The sequence below is a fragment of the Formica exsecta genome, unplaced genomic scaffold (assembly GCF_003651465.1).
Source record: "Formica exsecta isolate Colony F162 unplaced genomic scaffold, ASM365146v1 scaffold218, whole genome shotgun sequence".
Classification (NCBI taxonomy): Eukaryota; Metazoa; Arthropoda; class Insecta; order Hymenoptera; family Formicidae; genus Formica; species Formica exsecta.
This window is the reverse complement of record NW_021849477.1, coordinates 737982-754786: the sequence shown is the minus strand read 5'-3', so window position 1 is coordinate 754786 and position 16805 is coordinate 737982. Positions and strand designations below refer to the sequence as shown.

Below are 16805 nucleotides of genomic sequence, written 5' to 3'. Positions count from 1 at the left end.
CTCTTGTTCGCTACTGTGTGCGCGCGCGCGCGCGCTCGCCTCTGGTCGACGCCCATAAAATAATATTTGCAACGATATCATCGATCGTTACACGCATACATATACACGAGTGCGCGCGCTCGCGCGCACGGACACACATATATTTCAAAGCTGGCCCGCTCGCCGCGATAGATGAAAAGATGAAATATGTATTTGCGCACACACAGTATATAGGACTGTAATGGAAATAAATTTCTCTCTGCAGCGTGCGCGCGCGAACGGACGGACGGAGATCCTGGGAGAAATAATTGGAGCGCATTCTTTTTGCCCCGTTAATACCGCGTTACGTATTACTATAACGAAATTTGCGCGCGGGGAAAAGTAATATGCCGGGGAAGAGAATCAAAGAACGATAATCTTTCCCCCCGTTCTCATTCCACGTTGCTTCGCTACGCGTTTTATATACGAGGACTGTTCCATTTCAGTCGAGGGCTTCAATTAGCGCAGTTTAAAAAAAAAAGATAAGTAAAAATCTTCCATTTTTTTTTAAAGGAACATACCTATATATAAAAGGACGATTTAACGAAGAATTTTTCTACGTGAGTAACTTTATACTCGTTCCGAATCGTTTTCGATCGTACATCTCGATTTGCGGCGCCGTGAAAAACACCAATTGGGGTTTCCCGCATTCACACGTGGACTCGAATAGAAAACTCGCGAGTTCGCGACGGCCGTTTTTTTTTCCTTCCCACTTGCACACTGTAAAACGCGCGGGACGGGAAGGGGGAAACCGAGGAACTTAATTCATAACTCGGCTCACGACTTCAAATTTCCCCACGGCTTTATTGTTATGCTCGATCTCGCGACCAAGAGCGTGGCGCAAGCCCCGTCGTCGTCGTCGTCATCATTAATACACGTGCCTGCCTTTACATGCGCGTATGTTGCACTCGCGTGTGTTGAATACAAGAGCCGGGAATTAGATTGTATGCGTCTACGCGTTATTGTCGCCGTTGCAATGTCGAAATGAAATCGATGATCGTGATACCGTGGCGATGGAGTAGCATATCAACACAACAATCCGTATTATTTGCTTATTAAAATTTTTATTGTCTCGCAATAGTTATCATTCTTTTTTACTTCAGGCTTATCTCTGTCGTGAGATTTAATGTTGTGTATTTAAAAAATATTTCGCCGAACTTTGATTTTCTACAAAATGGAATCTGCGTTGATTTTGTTGTGCAAAACAATTGTATCTGTCAAAAAATTTCAGAGAATTTTTCTAAAATGTACTATTATTCGTCAAAGTTCGATAAGTGCGATGATTGTTTCGCGGGTTAACAATTTATATATGTATGCAATATGTGAGCCGCATTCGCGGAGCAATATATTATTCTTGCGCGATACAATACTACCTATTCATTATCGTCGACGAACGTTTCGCGCAGCGGAAGACATTACGTTTTGCACTATGCGAAGCTCGCACGATACATCGTGTGAAGCAACGCGATTATTATACTGACAGATGTATAATAAACAGCCAAGATATAAAGACGTACGGATTTTATAACTTTATCGCACGTGACGTGAGAATACGAATACACATACATCCTGAAATCTTAATAAACTATGAAATCAATACAAAATCTTAACAGATGTTAAAACATGCAATATTGATAAATAAGAAAAATTATTATTGCCCCGCAATGGTTATTATTGATGAGAATTCGCAAAATTTTTCTAACTAAAATATTGGATCAACTCTGTACTATTTCATACAATCGTAGACATTATTATCGCAAAGGGTGCAAAGGAAATTATGCGAATCGGGTAATGACGGGGTCCGCTTCCTTCTCGAAGCCGAGTTTTCTTCCGTCCCGACGATTATTTCCGCGAGGAGTTAATCCCGTTCGCATTCGCGCGGTTCGTTATCAGCTAGACAAACAAAGCGACGCGAATCAGATAAATGGGACGTTTCTTGATAGATATATTCTAAAGCCGGCGAATGTGTTCGTATGCGAACAAATATCTCTTTCTCTATCTCTCTGTACCATACACTCGTAAAAAGTTTAGTCGTATTACGTACGCTTTTAACGCGTACACGCTTTACGGTATACAGGGTATATAGTGATTTAGAGCGTGCGAATTTTTATTCGATCGGAAAGGCTCAGAAGTTTATAGCGACTCGTTGTAGTTTATAGCGACCCACGTGTTTTAACACACGAGAACGCGAATTGTGCGTGCAGTTACGCGATGGAGACAGAGAATGCAATCATCCTGAGAGATTTATAAAAGTAGATAGTAGCAAAAAGAAAGTTGACTTGGCCACAATTGAAAATCCTTCGTCAAGAATCTTCCATGCGTGGCTTGATTAATTATTATCCCTTCGATATCTTCTCATGTCGTTCACGAACGCACGGAGGTGAATCTACTTAATCATCCTTAAAGGGAACGAGGTTGAGAGATCCTTGAACGGGGATAGGATTTCTTTATCTAGATCGCCGGTGAGTAAACAGCTTGAGGTAGTACGCCTTTCGAATCGATTACGGGACGAATCTCACTTTTTTTTTTCTCCCACAGGAAAGCTGTTGTACACGGGATTCCGTCTCACACACTAAGATATGCGTGTCTGGATGTCATATTTTTCAATGGCAACAACAAGATAAATACATAATAAATGACTTCATTTTCGATAAATTTAATTATAGTGACATTCATTTTTCTTGTTAGACTTGATTGAGGAATCTCGCGAATAATATTTCATCCAATCATCAAGTACTCCGATAATATATAAAGGCCTGATGGCAGTTGTATCACTATTAATTTTTCCATTTCATCCGACTATTTTTTTTATCGGGATTTCGTTATCAGGGTTTTGTCGTACGCAATGAGCGCAAAACAGAGGAAGAGAATTCTTCGAATTCATCTTTGGAAAGACGGATGTTTGAGCGGTAATTGAGACGATGTCCGATGGATGGGGGTTTGTTTTCAGAAAAAGGCCGCCGTGTTACTTTCATTTTTCTTCCTCTTCTCCTTCCTCGATGTGTTCTGGTCTTAGTCGCACGACTTTTCCCCTTTTTCCTTTTGCTGTCGGTCGTTCGATCGATGTCGTGCCCAAGGGATGATAAAAATAAAGAGGTAGAGAGAGAAAGAGAGAGAGAGAGAGAAAAAAAGGAGATAAAGAGAAAGAGAGCGTAAAACCACGCATTGCCTTCTGCGCCAATTTTTTGCGATACGCGCGTACGAGTACGATTATTGCTTTTTAGCACACGAAACATTTTATTGTCCATTATACTGGGATATCAAGGGGAAGATGAGGAAAACACATAGATAAATAAATAGATGAGATTGGATTTGAGCAAAGGAGAAAGAGAGGGAATCGCGATATCTATGGACATTTCCATCGCAAATGACGGAAATAAAAGTGGCGAAGAGATCGTGATCGATGATGCTCTCGAATTTTTGATTGATTGAATCTTCCATTTTTATCATCGATTATCAATCGGATATCTTTTAAAACTTAATACGCGGCGATCGCCATTTTGACGCTTTGACGATTTTTAATAATGCACATTTATATCTAACAAATATGCAAACAAAAATGGCATATCAATAGCAAATAGAATTTCTAAAAGTTGCATATCTCGATAACTAAAAAAAATCCTTTTCAGTTTTGAATTTATATGAAAGATGATTTTTTTTATTTTCGTCGATATTTAAAGTGATCGAATTGCAAAACAGATTAGACAATTTATAATTCACGATAGATTTTATAGCTGAAAATTCCACTTTATATATATTTGATATAAATATTTATATATATTTTGATATAAATTCTATATGAATTATATATTTATTTTTTCTTTCTCTTTCTGATTCTTCAAATATTTTTATTGTAAAATAGAATTTTGTCTTAAATTATATATAGATCGTCTAAAGTGTGAGATTTTCAATAGAAAAAAATTGATTTTAACAATAAACGAAATTTATATTAGATATTATAAAAATAATATTTTTTGACATACACTAAGAAATTTTTTGACTCCTGTATATGTGTGTCTAACTTTTCATGATTAATTATAAGATAAGCAGTTACAGTTTGAAAGATGAAATAAAATATATTAAAGATAAATGGAAAGATCATTCTGGACACATCGTCGCGATCTGCAATTCGAGCTCCGCCTTTGCGGAGAATTGGCGCGATCTTGTTTAACCTGATAAATCAACCGTGGAGAGAGAACTCCCTTTATGTCTTCGCGGCGCAACGTTAATTATGCTGTGCAAACAGTCAAAGGGTAGTCTGGAAAGAGGCGGTTAAACGAACGGATATCGGTGCGGTTTGCTCGAGAACGCAAGGGCAAATTAAGTTCATCCGACGAAAACGCATCCGCGAATAGTCTGTGTGAATCGGTCAACAGTTTAATTAAAAAGAGACCATGTGCGATTGTGTGTGTGTGGCCTTCGCGAACGTCTTCGACATCGCGTGCGCTCTCCATTCACTCGACATTGCAATAATTTACGCTTAAAAAAAAAAAGAAAAAAATGCAATTGTGCGAGCCATTAAAAAAAAAAAAAATAGATGAATGAAAGAAAAATAAAGTCCCGTAAAGTTTGAAAAAAGATTAATGAGATTTTTGTCGACTCACCAACGATAGCCAAGAGAAACGCTACACTTGCGATGATAATCGCCACGCAGAGGAGCTTCATATTATTATGCCTCTCCCCCTCCGCTTCTTCTACCCTCTTTCCTCGGCAGGTCCACGCACCACCCTTACGACCCGCGCCTCCGTGTTGACACTAGCAAGAGCTATGATCGCGGATGCATCGTCGAATTGTGTGTATCCTTCGCGTCGAGTCAACTCTCTTCGCGACAAACGGAAGAAAAAGGCACGCGAGTGTATACTCGCGTCAGCGAACGGAACGTGTGTTTATCGTCTCGACTGTGCGACCGGTCGCTCAGGACGTGAAAGACTGAGGAAAGGTAGCTCGTGAAGCCAGATAGCATTAGCCTCGCATACAACAGCGTACGGTTCTCTGCCGTTCCACAATCTCCGCTCCGATGAGAGAGGAGCCCAGTGTCTTTCCCTTCGCGGAGGGATCCTTCTCGAAGCAACTCGCGAGTCGACCTTCTATCGGCCGCAATAACAACAATGTCCTCGCGCAAGCTGAACGCTAAGTCTTTTTTGGCTTGTTGTTACAAAATCGTCCTCGTTCAATAAATGCGTCTCGGCTAACAGAGAATCTTGCGTGTCGCGCGAGATAAATCGTATGAATCAGAAATGAGGAGCTTCACGCATACCAATTTTTACGAATTGCGTTTTATTAGCAAGCTATAAAAATGTGTTTACGATATAATTTCTTTTTTATTCCACAAAAAAAAGTATTACAATGTGAGAAAGAAAATTGGCTTAAAATTCAGTATTTTTCTCACATCAAAAAATATGCATAACTTTTCTCCTCAATGAATTAACGATTAATCTCTGATAAAATTATATTCGCAAGCATTGTTGTGCAAAACAAATAGTTATTGTTTGCAGCGAATTATTTTCGTAAACATATATATATATATAAAATCGAGCTTTAAAAAAAGAATTCTTATTCTACACAATACATATATATGACTTGAAAAAAAATGTCAAATGTTTCTGAACAAAATTATATTATGCGCCACGCCTTGACTTAAACTTTTTAACGATTTCCATATGTATATTCGTCCCTGATGGTGCGGCTCGCTACGAATGAATTGATTGTGTCGCGCATCTAGAACAAAGGTTCGCGCTTTCTCTCCGCATTTCGAACGAGCCGTCCCTCTTTGTCTGCAGTCATTCATCTCAATTGCCATTGGATTGAGCTACACTTTCGTTCAATCAACGACATATTTTCACATGTTCTCTTTCCGCTGCAATTCGAAAGCGCACGATGACACTTCTCGAAGCGCATATATTATTGTTGCAGATTGCATATTGAAAGAAGAAGATTGTAGTTGATTGTGTATTTTTATTGCTTTTGTTAATTAATGTGTTGATACGAACATCGACGTCGTTGATTGAATCGATACGCCTCAAATCTACGGAAGTTTATTATACTTAAGGAGAGAAAATCCATTGCAAATTGATGAAAGAACTTGAAAGTAAGACGCTTCGGTCAATTTCGTATTGAAATAGATATATGTGTGCAAAGATAGATGCAGTTGCACGAAAAATTCGTCGATTTATTGTTGGAAAAATAATCGAGTAATTGCGACGAAAAAAAAATAAATTTTTCTTTAAACCGACGCGCGATAGTGCGTAATGTTGTGCACTTTGTTGATTCCGCCGATTCATTCCGAGAGCAAAGTAGTGGAGCGATCTAAGAGTTTGCTGAGGCAACACGAGGCTTCCGCGAATTTGAATGAAACTCGCGAGAAAAATAGGAAACCGCCGAGAAAACTCGCGAGTGCGAGCTCCATTCCGGGAGACGCACCTTCGTAATAATATTTTTCCATATATCAAACTATCTATGCACGAATGGAATGCATATGTTATCAATGAATATTTCCGCGCATCTGATCTTTTTTTCTCTTATATGCTTCCCGAAAAGCTGCATTGCTGTATATATTTAATAAGTAAAATCTGTTACATTTTTTTTTTAATTTATCTCTTTATTTTGTCAGAAATTTATACTTCTTTTCGTTGGCTGTAAAATTTACCAAGTAGACCTTAATATAAATGGTCATAAAATATTGTATACAAACATTTTGGTTTATTTATTTCAGATAGATTGCAATGTAATGGGATTATAGTATTAACACATCAATGGTATTATTTTACATTTCAGAAGATAAAATCAGCCTTAACATCCAAGATATACGAACTGGAAAACAGTGAAATTATAGAGACGGAAATCACTCAACATTTCGCGTATCTACACGGCGTTCTTCAAAACATGGAAGCAAAATTGATAAATCAGCTGTATCGACAGCGTGATTCTCTGAAGACGAATTTAGAAGACATCGATATGCAGCTTCAAGCGCAGGAGAAAAGATTGAGGATGACGTTGCAGGTACGATTTTTTTCGGAAATAAAGAATGCTTATAGAAAAACATACTCGCCTGCTATCTGCTTCAATGAAATTGTACGTAATACGTTTATGTTAGCATTGTACCTGCTTTATGGATACCAGATTTTATATTTGCTTCCTACGACTATTGATAATTAGATAAAATGTAGTAGATGTTTATAATAAAAAAATAATTGGATAAATATAAAAAAAAAAGTCAGGCAGGTTCAGTGACGTCAATGAAATTCAATCTCATGTTATCTAATATACTTTACTTTGTCTAATTTACTATTAAACATCTTTGTAGCTTAAATCGAATATGATGATTGTCTTGTTTAGATGGCTTCTTACGCGAGACAGAGCTTTCACAAGGTCGACATACAAAATGCAATAAATATCTTGGAAGAACTGGCGGACTTGCCTTGTCACTTGATGTATAAAGACATAGGCCAAAACTATAAGGCATCGTGAGTAATCGACAGCGAACTCCAAACAAATAATTAAAAAGAAATTGTGAAATTCACCTAATATCTAGAGCGTAACTTTTTTCTGCGAAGCATGTTATTTTTATCGTATATATGAACGTACGGAATGTTAGTAGTTATTGAATGATAATTCTGTTCGCTGGTGCAACAATGTATCTCTTTAAACAGGTTTACCTTCGATAATTCGATCATCGCAGCTATAGAAAATCATTGTTCAATCCTAGTGCCGCCAATGTCGTTCTACAGTCTCGTGCAAACTGATGAATTACCGAATAATTACATAGTGTCGCCCCTAAAGAAGAAATCGTGTACAAGTAAGAGCTTCAATCTTATTGTATATCGCGATTCGAATGTGTGTGTATCTTTTATAAAAATCCACTCTCTAGATCTTCATTATCATTCGTTTGTCTTACAAATAAAGATAATATTCTATATAACTATAATCTTCATTTCATCTATATATAACTTTTTTTAGTAAATATATTTTCTAAATTTCTTACTATTTTTTAATTATTTTAATAAAATTTCGACTCGAAAACAATTATGAAATACTATTTCATTATAAATTACAGACATCTATGAAGAACTGCCATTGATGTCATTATCAAAGAAATCAGACAGTACATCGACAATATCCATCAAATCAGAAGATATAGAAGCAGCAGTCGAAAAGAAGAAAGATTCGAAACAAGAAAGTAAGTTAATTTTTCCAATGTTTAATCTTCGATCTAAAATCGATTTTTTTCTTTTTTTCTCAAGGTATTCCCGAATGTAAGGTAGAGGTGACGTACGTTGTTAATCCGTCATTGTTCTTCGTCCGGAAAGTGGCCTCGAAATCCGCGTTTGGACAACTGGAAAAAGATTTAAGGAAATACGGAGAAGACAAACAAAATGTAGAGCCGCCAATTAAGCTCGAACTAGGTATGAGAGTATGAAGAACAACCGCTCGTGACCTTACTCAATCTACATGAATAGTTTGTCGTTTGCAGATAATACGTGTATCGTTAAACAGAGAAAATTCGATGGAAAATGGTTCCGAGGACGCGTGAACGTGGTGAACACGACCGATGGCGGCGAGACATTGTACAATATATTTTACTTAGATTACGGTTACGAAGAACGCAATATACCGACTTCGAGAATACGAAACATCCCTGAGCATTTGCTAGAATTGCCACCACAGGCGATTCGATGCTGTTTACATGGTTTAATACCCAAGAATCTCCACTGGACGAACGCGAGCACAAACGATTTTATGAAGTTGACAAATAGAGCTGATTGCTCGATATCTATCATTAAGTCTACCCCTGACATGCTGTATGTGGATCTCTGTTTTATCTCGAAGGATAATAATATGGGTCCGCAATCAATGTGTAATACTATGAAAATTACGGATTACGCACGTTTGGACAGTTGTAAAAATATAACACAAGCATCGGAAATCACTCATGTATATGTATATAATAAAGAAGAACTTCTGTTAAATAGGACACCAGTACAAGTTTATATTAGTTTGATTGAATCGCCGGATAAGATTTACGTCAAGAAGATTGGACGACATAATAGTTTTTTAAAACTATCAAAAGAGTTACAGGAATATTATAACGACGAAGATAACTCAACAAAAATGATCGATGCACCTCGAGAAGGTTTACCTTGCGCTGTGCAATTGGAAAACTGTGTTTGGGAACGCGGCGAAATCACTGAAGTTCTTAACGAATATGAAGTCAGAGTATATTGTGTGGATTGGGGATTCACTCTAATTTCAAACCACGATGTATTACGAGCGATTCCGCATGAGTATACTATATTTAATGCACAAGTAAATTGGTCCCTTTCTTTTTTATGTTATTTATATGTTATTATTTATAGAATGACACACACAATAATTTTTATTATTTTTTTCGTTTGATTCAGGCCATAAGGATATCGTTAATGTATATAATGCCGGAATCTGATGGAAAGTGGAAATCAGAGTGTTTCATAAAGTTAAAGAGTCTCTTTAAACGAATAAATTGCGTAACAATAACTCATCGAAAAAAGATAGAGGACGGACATTATGTTGCTTGTATTTGCATCAATAATGTCGATGTTAGTCGACAATTAAAAATTGCAGGCGTCGTTAACGAGTTTCAAATGAAGAAGTGAGTGTACTTGTATATCATATATAAAACTATCGGCGGAAAAAGACTTCATATTCACAACGACATGCTCGACTTATCAAGATTATTATTATTTTTCTTTCTTTTAATATAGCAAATTTAAGAATAAATTGCCTAAGGGTCTACCATCGCCAACTAATAAGCGTGGTCTTTTACTATCGGAGAAACTCGATAATTCCATGAAGGACTTGTACGATTCGTATGACGAAACAGAAAACGAGAAGAAACCTGTCGAGCAAAATGAGACTATAAAAGATCTTTTTAAAGTGGAGGTATATATACAACGGGTGATCACACCGGATTGCATTTACGTCGCGCAAACGGAGCACGAGGAGTCAAACGCGAAAATGATATCGGCAATGCAAAAATTCTACGATACCTATCATTCCGAATTGCGAAATAATTGGAGCGAAGATGCTCTATGTGCCGTATATTCCGCGAAGGATAAATCTTACTTCCGTGCAAAAATCTTAAAGATAAAATCCTTGACGGAGGTATTGGTTTATTTCTACGACATGGGCATCGAGGAAACGGTGATGATGAAGGATATACAGATTCTGCATTTGAAATTCGCAAAAGAGCCAACGTATTGCTTCAAAGTGAAGCTGGCCGGTATTTTGCCGTGCGGTGGATCATCTATGTGGCCGTCGTTGTCATGTACGACACTATCTGATATTATACGGGAAAACGCATTTTGCAAATATTACATCACTAAGCCGGTGAGTCTTTTTATCTTTTTTTAAGAGAGCATTTGTTGTTATCTGGTACGTTTTCAATGGATTGTGATTACAATCCGTTAGAAAATCCTATTTAATGCTAGTGTAAACAAACTTGAATCCGGCTTGTATCGATAACATGTGTTTAATAATAATTACATATTCCTGCCGACATTATTAGTTTTATTGATAAATTTATCAATAATCCGATCAAATCGATTCTAACTCTAGTACGATAAAAGTTATACGAAATATTTAAAGATCTATTTTTCAAGTATCAGAAACGATATTAATTGTAAACTGAGTTCAGCAAAGTTGATCGAAAATATAAATAAATAAAAATGTGAATTATTTATATCTTGTTTAAGGTTCAGGAAGAAGTTTACAATGATGTGATACCTGTCGAACTTTGGATAAGACAAGCCAAAATACCAGGACCATTGGCGCCAACTAAAATAGAAATTAATTCTATCAACAGAATGTTGGTGGAAAAGGGTGTCGCTTTACCCATTAAAAAGTATTTAAATAAATTAATTTATATATTAAATAATTTACTTCTCATACACAGTATTTTAAATCATAATTCTCAACAGTTATTTTGCAAAATCGGATTCAATTCTCGCTGCAGAATTTAAACGGCAGTTAGAGGGTGATCATCAATTTGTGTTGACCGAAGAAGAAGAAGAAGTAAAGTGGTTTAATAAAAAGTTTAACACTGATTTCAAAGAAATAGACGAAACCATCTCACATGAGAGTGATTCATCGTGCCAAAATTCTAGTATTGATGCATTAACCAATTTAAGCTCCAAATATCAGATTTGCGACTCGACGAATCGCCAGTGTGCAATAAAGATTTCTGATTGGTTACCACCGGTCGAAATAACGGAAGAAGTATTCCATGCTATACCGACATATGTGGACAATAAATGCATCGTATATTTTCATCCTAAAAAGAATAGTACATTATTTTTCTTATATAATTAATAATCAATATAGAATTCTTCTCTTCTTTTTAAGCTTATAATCATCGATTTATATCCATATTTATATATTATTTATATTATTACAATACAACAATATTATTTATTTACTCATATACTTCTCTCATATGTTTTGTTATTAGATGCCGATTTACTTTACTATATAGAGTCCGAATTGCAAACTTATTATAAGAACATTAAAATAAAAAAGGAGAAAGTATGGAAGGAAGGAGAATTATGTATTGCCCAATATCATCATAATAAAAAATGGTATAGAGGCCGAATTTCTAAAAATTTAGGGAATACAGTGCTGGTAAGAATAATAATAATCTATTATACTAATGACTATTGTATTTATAATATTATTTAAAACATATATTTTATATCTAGGTGGAATTTGTCGATTATGGCAATGTAGAAGAATGTGAAATAGTGCATGTAACGGACTATATTAGATTAGGTCATATTCCTATCCAATCCACAAAATGTATCATTAGTGGACTAAAAACGGTAATGTAACTTTATTTCAGAATTGAATATTTTTAATAATATTAATTTATTATAATTTTCTTAACTCACACTTATTGGTTTATAATAATCTTCCTAAATTTCCTTTATACAAATATAGGCATGTCCAAATGGCAAATGGATGTTGCACGATTTAGATCGGATACATGCACTTCTCGTTGATCAAGAATGCGAAATATCTATTTTACAGCGACAACCTACAGATTTAATCGTAAGTTACGTCTATATGTCAGAGAGAAAAAGAGAGAGATAGAAAGCGATTGTTATAAATATAAAGTCTACATCTTTATATTGTCAGAAGTTTTCGATATTCTTCATTTATCTTATTGTGATCTACTTTAAAAGTGCAATAACGTTTTATTTTTATTTGCAGGTATCAATAACATTATTGCGGCCATGGAAATGTGATCTACTAGTGTATCTTGCAAATCACATGGATATGAATATTAAAATCGAACATAAAGAGTGGAATGAATTGGAAAATTATGAAAGCGAAGATTTAAAATCGGATTCTACCAGCAGAGACGTTATTATTGAGGAAACGATAAATGATTATGACGAACAATGCACAACTAATGTTTCAAAAGAATCTTTATCAGAAATATATATGCAGGATATTACATTCAATGAGAATGTGATAAGCGGTAATTCTGCAGAAATAGAGTCTTTGAAACTAGAATCTAATATATCTATTAAACAAACCGATTTTGAAAATATATCCTGGATGGACGCAATCACCTTGGACAAGCAGTTGAACGCCTGTTCAACGCCGCAACCAGAATCGGAAGAAGAAACAGATTCTTTCGATGTATATAAACAGTTGACAATTCCACAAGAGACAAAGTATATTGAATTAATATTATGTTGCAATAAAGATCCTATTACCTCTTTCGCACAATTGGCTGAAAACAACGACACCATGTTTTCCAATGTAGGTAAAATTTACATCAGTTATTAAATACATGCATAAAGAAATATCTGCATGAAGCAATAACCTAATTTATATTCATCTTTTAGCTGTTTCATGATTATTATTTGCAATACAAAGCCATAATGTCAGACTTGCAAACCAATGCTTATCATCAACCATTAATCGAGTCTTTTGAAAAAAGTAAGTAATCTCTCTTAGTAGTCTGTCGTAAAATAAATAGCTATATATGATTTATATAATAAGTATATAAAAATTATCGGTAATACTCGTATTATAATCTTTCTTAGATACTCCATGCATAACGAAGTTTTCTGATGAGATGTGGTATAGATGCGTTATTACAAATAGTAAAAAAATTCCAGATACCCAATACATACAAATCTCACTGTACTATATTGATTACGGTAATCACGAATACAAAATATTGGATTTACTCTCAATGTAAGATATTAATACTGCTGATTCATGTTATTTGATTTATGCAATACAAGAGTCATTTATAATAATTTGCAAAAATATGTGTTCCAGAAACCATGATTTACATATACCAAAGGAGGAATGGCTAGAATTGCCCGCTATGACTATTAAATGTACATTTTGGGGGCTAAACTTTGTCTCTAGCGATATTACTTTATTAGCATCAAAGTTGGATGAAATATATAATCAAACAGTTGTGGCTCGAGTTAAGGCAAGTCTTTAAAATTAATATCTTTAAAATTGCATGAAAATACTTAAATTAATTATCATTGTAGGAAATTAATGATGGGAATAGCATAGTGGCAGAAATATACAAGGACAAGACATGTAAAGAACTCTTTTATGCTCACTTGATAAAAGAAGGTTTATATCAATTTAAGAACCCTGAAGAAGACTGAGAAGCAGTGTTAACTGTTTATGACTGTAAATTTATGATTGACATTGTTTAAGTTTTACTTAAATCATGTACATTGTGTAATTAATTCGCATGTACATGATTTAGCAAAAAGATCACTCAGGAATTTGTAGTCGTTTCGCCTTTTCTACATATAAATATAGATATAGATATAAGTTTGATCACTGGTAGACAATAAGTTTGATACCTCATAGAGACAATAAGAGAAGCGGATATTGTGTTTTGTAAGAATGTATTGATTGTACATCACATACTTTAAGGTTATATTAACTTTGAAAATATTTAGAGGCTTACATACAACTTACAAACTATGTTAACGCTGAGTACTCTTTGCAATTTGTTCCTTTAGCACCAGAATACTTTGTCTCTGTTCAGGTGGAAGCATCGAAATTTGCTCATCTGATAATTGCAATACTTGCATTATCAAAGCCGCCTGCAAAAAAAGCAATGATTTACATTTTATTTAGAATATATATTTGAAATATTTTTTTATCAATATAATTAAATTGTGAATTTAATAGCGAATTTCATAAAACAATGTACATTAGTGTGCAATGATGTTGCGAATTCATTATAATTCTTCATATATTCGTGCGATTGTTTTTGTTTTTTATTTTTGAGACGTTAATTGTTATACAAATAAGGATATTCTGTGTGCTATATATTCTATTTTTGGAAGTATGAAGTATAAGATTTCAAATAAAAATGTTGAAAGCTTTACAAAATATTGCAACCATTTTGTAAGTAAAAGTTATCTTATTACAACATACCTTTTCTTGGTCGGACGCGCCACTGGGAATATTTCCGGCTGGAGACATTCCAGCCATAAGTCTTGATGTTGCAGAACTTGCCGACTGTGAAAGCGCAGTGGTGGAGATAGTCGTGTTGCCCGTTACAGGGCTTGGTATTGGCACGGTTGGTGCAGCAACTGGTCTCGGAACAACCGGTGGAGCGACAGGAGTCGCTGAGGAGTGAAAGTTATATGAGATTTAAAAGTTCCATTTAAATGTATAATTCTTATAAAAAGAATTTTTATAAATAACGAAAAAATGTTATTTGTATCAAATGCACTTAATAAAAGAAAAAAAAAAATTCAAGATATTTACGATTAGCTTTAGTAATCCTAGGATCAATGGGCATCCTCGGATCTCTAGGATCTCTTGGATCTCTGCCGAATCTGTCAGCCCTCGGATCACGACAAAAGCTGAAAATAATATAAATTTAATACAAGAGAGAATACAACACAGTGATCAAACCTATTTAAGATATATATATGAAACCTCTCGACTCCCTCCACAGGAAGAGTGCTGTAAAAAAGAGCAGCTCTTTCAATTACACAATCTATAACCGATCTTCCAACAATCAAAATGAACTTACTTGTCTGTAATATTAAATGTATTGGGCCCTCTCGGATCAGCGGCAACCGGTATTACCGGTGGTGCGCTAACTGGAGTGGGCTGCGCTTGAGGAGGCCCTCTTAAATCTTGATCCATCCTAGCTAAACGTGGATCTATTGGTCTATCCAATCGAAGATCTACGTCTTGACCTATGTATTTTGATTAAGCTTTAAATAGAAATTTTTCCAACATGGTGAATATAATACAATTCTTCAGTAATAATCGAACACTGATGTACACATAATATTAAATGAACATTGAAGTATATTTTTGTCTTACCTGCGAAAATTGGCGCTGGAGCATTAACAGCTGGTGGAGGCCGCGGCGGAGCCCACGGTTCCTCAATTCGTGGTTGGACTTGTTGGATTGGTTTTTCCGATGGTGTTAATACACCAGGGATAGGATTAGCCTTATGCAACATGCTGACTGCTGTATGTGGATCCACTATCCTCATGACTACCTGTGCTTGAAGCAGAGCGTATGCCAATTGAGGATTTTGCAGAAGCATTTGACGCGCCTCATTCGGATTATTTTGCACGCAAAGTTTCATTTGCTTCATCAACTCGAACATTTGTTCTGGCGGTAGAGATGCTACAGCTTTACTTATAGCTTCTGGCGCCTTGTCCGATTGAACAGCCTCCCCATATGGATTCTCAGTATTCTGCCCTTGCAGAAGACTCTGCATCTCCATCCGACTTTTCTCTGTACAAGCATTATCCACCCGCAATGTTCTTCCACCAATCTCATATCCATTCAAGTTTCTCATAGCGCTTAAGGCTGTTTCCTGATCTTTATATTCACAGAAGCCATATCCTTTAGGCTTACCTGTCTCGCGGTCGAAAACTAATCTATTTACAACAATTGAAAAATTGCATATATACGCAAGTATTCAATATTTTCTTTGCAACTATAAAAATTAGAATAATTACATGACAAGCTCAAAAATCAAGTGTATTCTTTTGATGATAGAAAGAAAGAAACAAATGATTAATGTCAGAAAATTATATTCAACATATTCACTCATTTCCAAGGAATTCTATTTATATATAGACTTATATAGTATATATTTTGATAATTTAATATTTAATATTTAAGATATTGTTAGAGCATTGCATTATTCTATAATGTTTTCAAGTATTGAAAACATGTGTAGAAAAATTCAAAAATAATGACATTTAAGTTTGTTAAATGCAATTAACAGAGTAACAGAAAATATAAAATATTCACTTGAAGGATAGCACTGGTCCAACTTCGCTGAAGATGTCCTTCAGATTTTCCTCTGTAGCCTCGTACGGGATATTCCCGACTACAAAACAATCAGAAACATTGTGTACATCATAACAACGCTAACCTCATTTAAAAAATAGCAACTCGTATATTAAATTACTCACCGAAAACACTTCTCATTGACTTGTCCATTAGCGATTGATCCGAAATAGTTGAATTACTCATCTTCGCGCTTTTGTTTTTCTCCGGACTACACAAAAACACTCGAAAATATAATTTCAACAATGTACAGAATCTCTACTGTCAAATTCACTTTTGGTAATGATGTGCAATGCAAGTGTACGGTGTACGTGTACGTTGCACTACGCCTGCAACCTAGCTTTACGCTTTTATAAAGGTGCGTTTGGAAATCCTATTCGTAAAGTAGCGTTTAATTGACCAATCAGAATAAAAGGGACAAAGATTTCTTTTTC

General features: G+C 35.3%; 3 protein-coding genes across 7 annotated transcripts in view; 1 reads left to right on the top strand and 2 right to left on the bottom strand.

Annotated features, from left to right (window-relative positions):
- The window catches only part of LOC115235378, a 58345-nt gene extending 53048 nt beyond the window's left edge, over positions 1–5297 (bottom strand). Inside the window, exon 1 of the mRNA XM_029807137.1 lies at positions 4623–5297. Coding sequence (XP_029662997.1) covers positions 4623–4683 — 61 coding nt within the window. The 5' untranslated portion in view covers positions 4684–5297. The remainder of the gene's footprint in view (positions 1–4622) is intronic.
- The window catches only part of LOC115235369 (RING finger protein 17-like), a 147449-nt gene extending 133421 nt beyond the window's left edge, over positions 1–14028 (top strand). For all 4 annotated transcript variants that reach the window (XM_029807112.1, XM_029807114.1, XM_029807113.1 and 1 more), the window contains 18 exons: positions 6793–7017; positions 7354–7481; positions 7668–7813; positions 8072–8194; positions 8259–8420; positions 8489–9321; positions 9417–9643; positions 9756–10380; positions 10746–10894; positions 10971–11335; positions 11501–11670; positions 11748–11867; positions 11986–12096; positions 12259–12816; positions 12903–12996; positions 13104–13257; positions 13345–13504; positions 13569–14028. In XM_029807112.1, the coding sequence (XP_029662972.1) occupies positions 6793–7017; positions 7354–7481; positions 7668–7813; positions 8072–8194; positions 8259–8420; positions 8489–9321; positions 9417–9643; positions 9756–10380; positions 10746–10894; positions 10971–11335; positions 11501–11670; positions 11748–11867; positions 11986–12096; positions 12259–12816; positions 12903–12996; positions 13104–13257; positions 13345–13504; positions 13569–13691 (4473 nt within the window). In that variant the 3' untranslated portion in view covers positions 13692–14028. The remainder of the gene's footprint in view (positions 1–6792; positions 7018–7353; positions 7482–7667; positions 7814–8071; positions 8195–8258; positions 8421–8488; positions 9322–9416; positions 9644–9755; positions 10381–10745; positions 10895–10970; positions 11336–11500; positions 11671–11747; positions 11868–11985; positions 12097–12258; positions 12817–12902; positions 12997–13103; positions 13258–13344; positions 13505–13568) is intronic.
- LOC115235375 (cleavage stimulation factor subunit 2) lies at positions 13926–16707 on the bottom strand. Of its 2 annotated transcripts, XM_029807131.1 has the most exons (8): positions 16497–16707; positions 16333–16411; positions 15385–15953; positions 15086–15254; positions 14989–15015; positions 14815–14912; positions 14479–14672; positions 13926–14141 (listed from the first exon to the last, which is right to left on the bottom strand). In XM_029807131.1, exons 1-8 carry the CDS (start codon positions 16555–16557, stop codon positions 14022–14024), a joined length of 1317 nt encoding a protein of 438 aa, XP_029662991.1. In that variant the 5' UTR covers positions 16558–16707; the 3' UTR covers positions 13926–14021. The 2 variants fall into 2 exon arrangements, with proteins under 2 accessions (XP_029662991.1, XP_029662992.1); XM_029807132.1 differs by lacking the exon at positions 14989–15015 and having other exon boundaries at positions 16497–16706.
- Between the last annotated feature and the right edge of the window lie 98 nt (positions 16708–16805).

Coding starts and splice junctions, on each gene's coding strand:
- LOC115235375 (XM_029807131.1), bottom strand. CDS start 16,557: ATGAGTAATTCAACTATTTCGGATCAATCGCTAATGGACAAGTCAATG. Junction 15,016..15,085: donor ACATTTAATATTACAGACAA/GTAAGTTCATTT, acceptor TCTTTTTTACAG/CACTCTTCCTGTGGAGGGAG. Junction 14,142..14,478: donor GCGCGTCCGACCAAGAAAAG/GTATGTTGTAAT, acceptor CTTTTTTTGCAG/GCGGCTTTGATAATGCAAGT.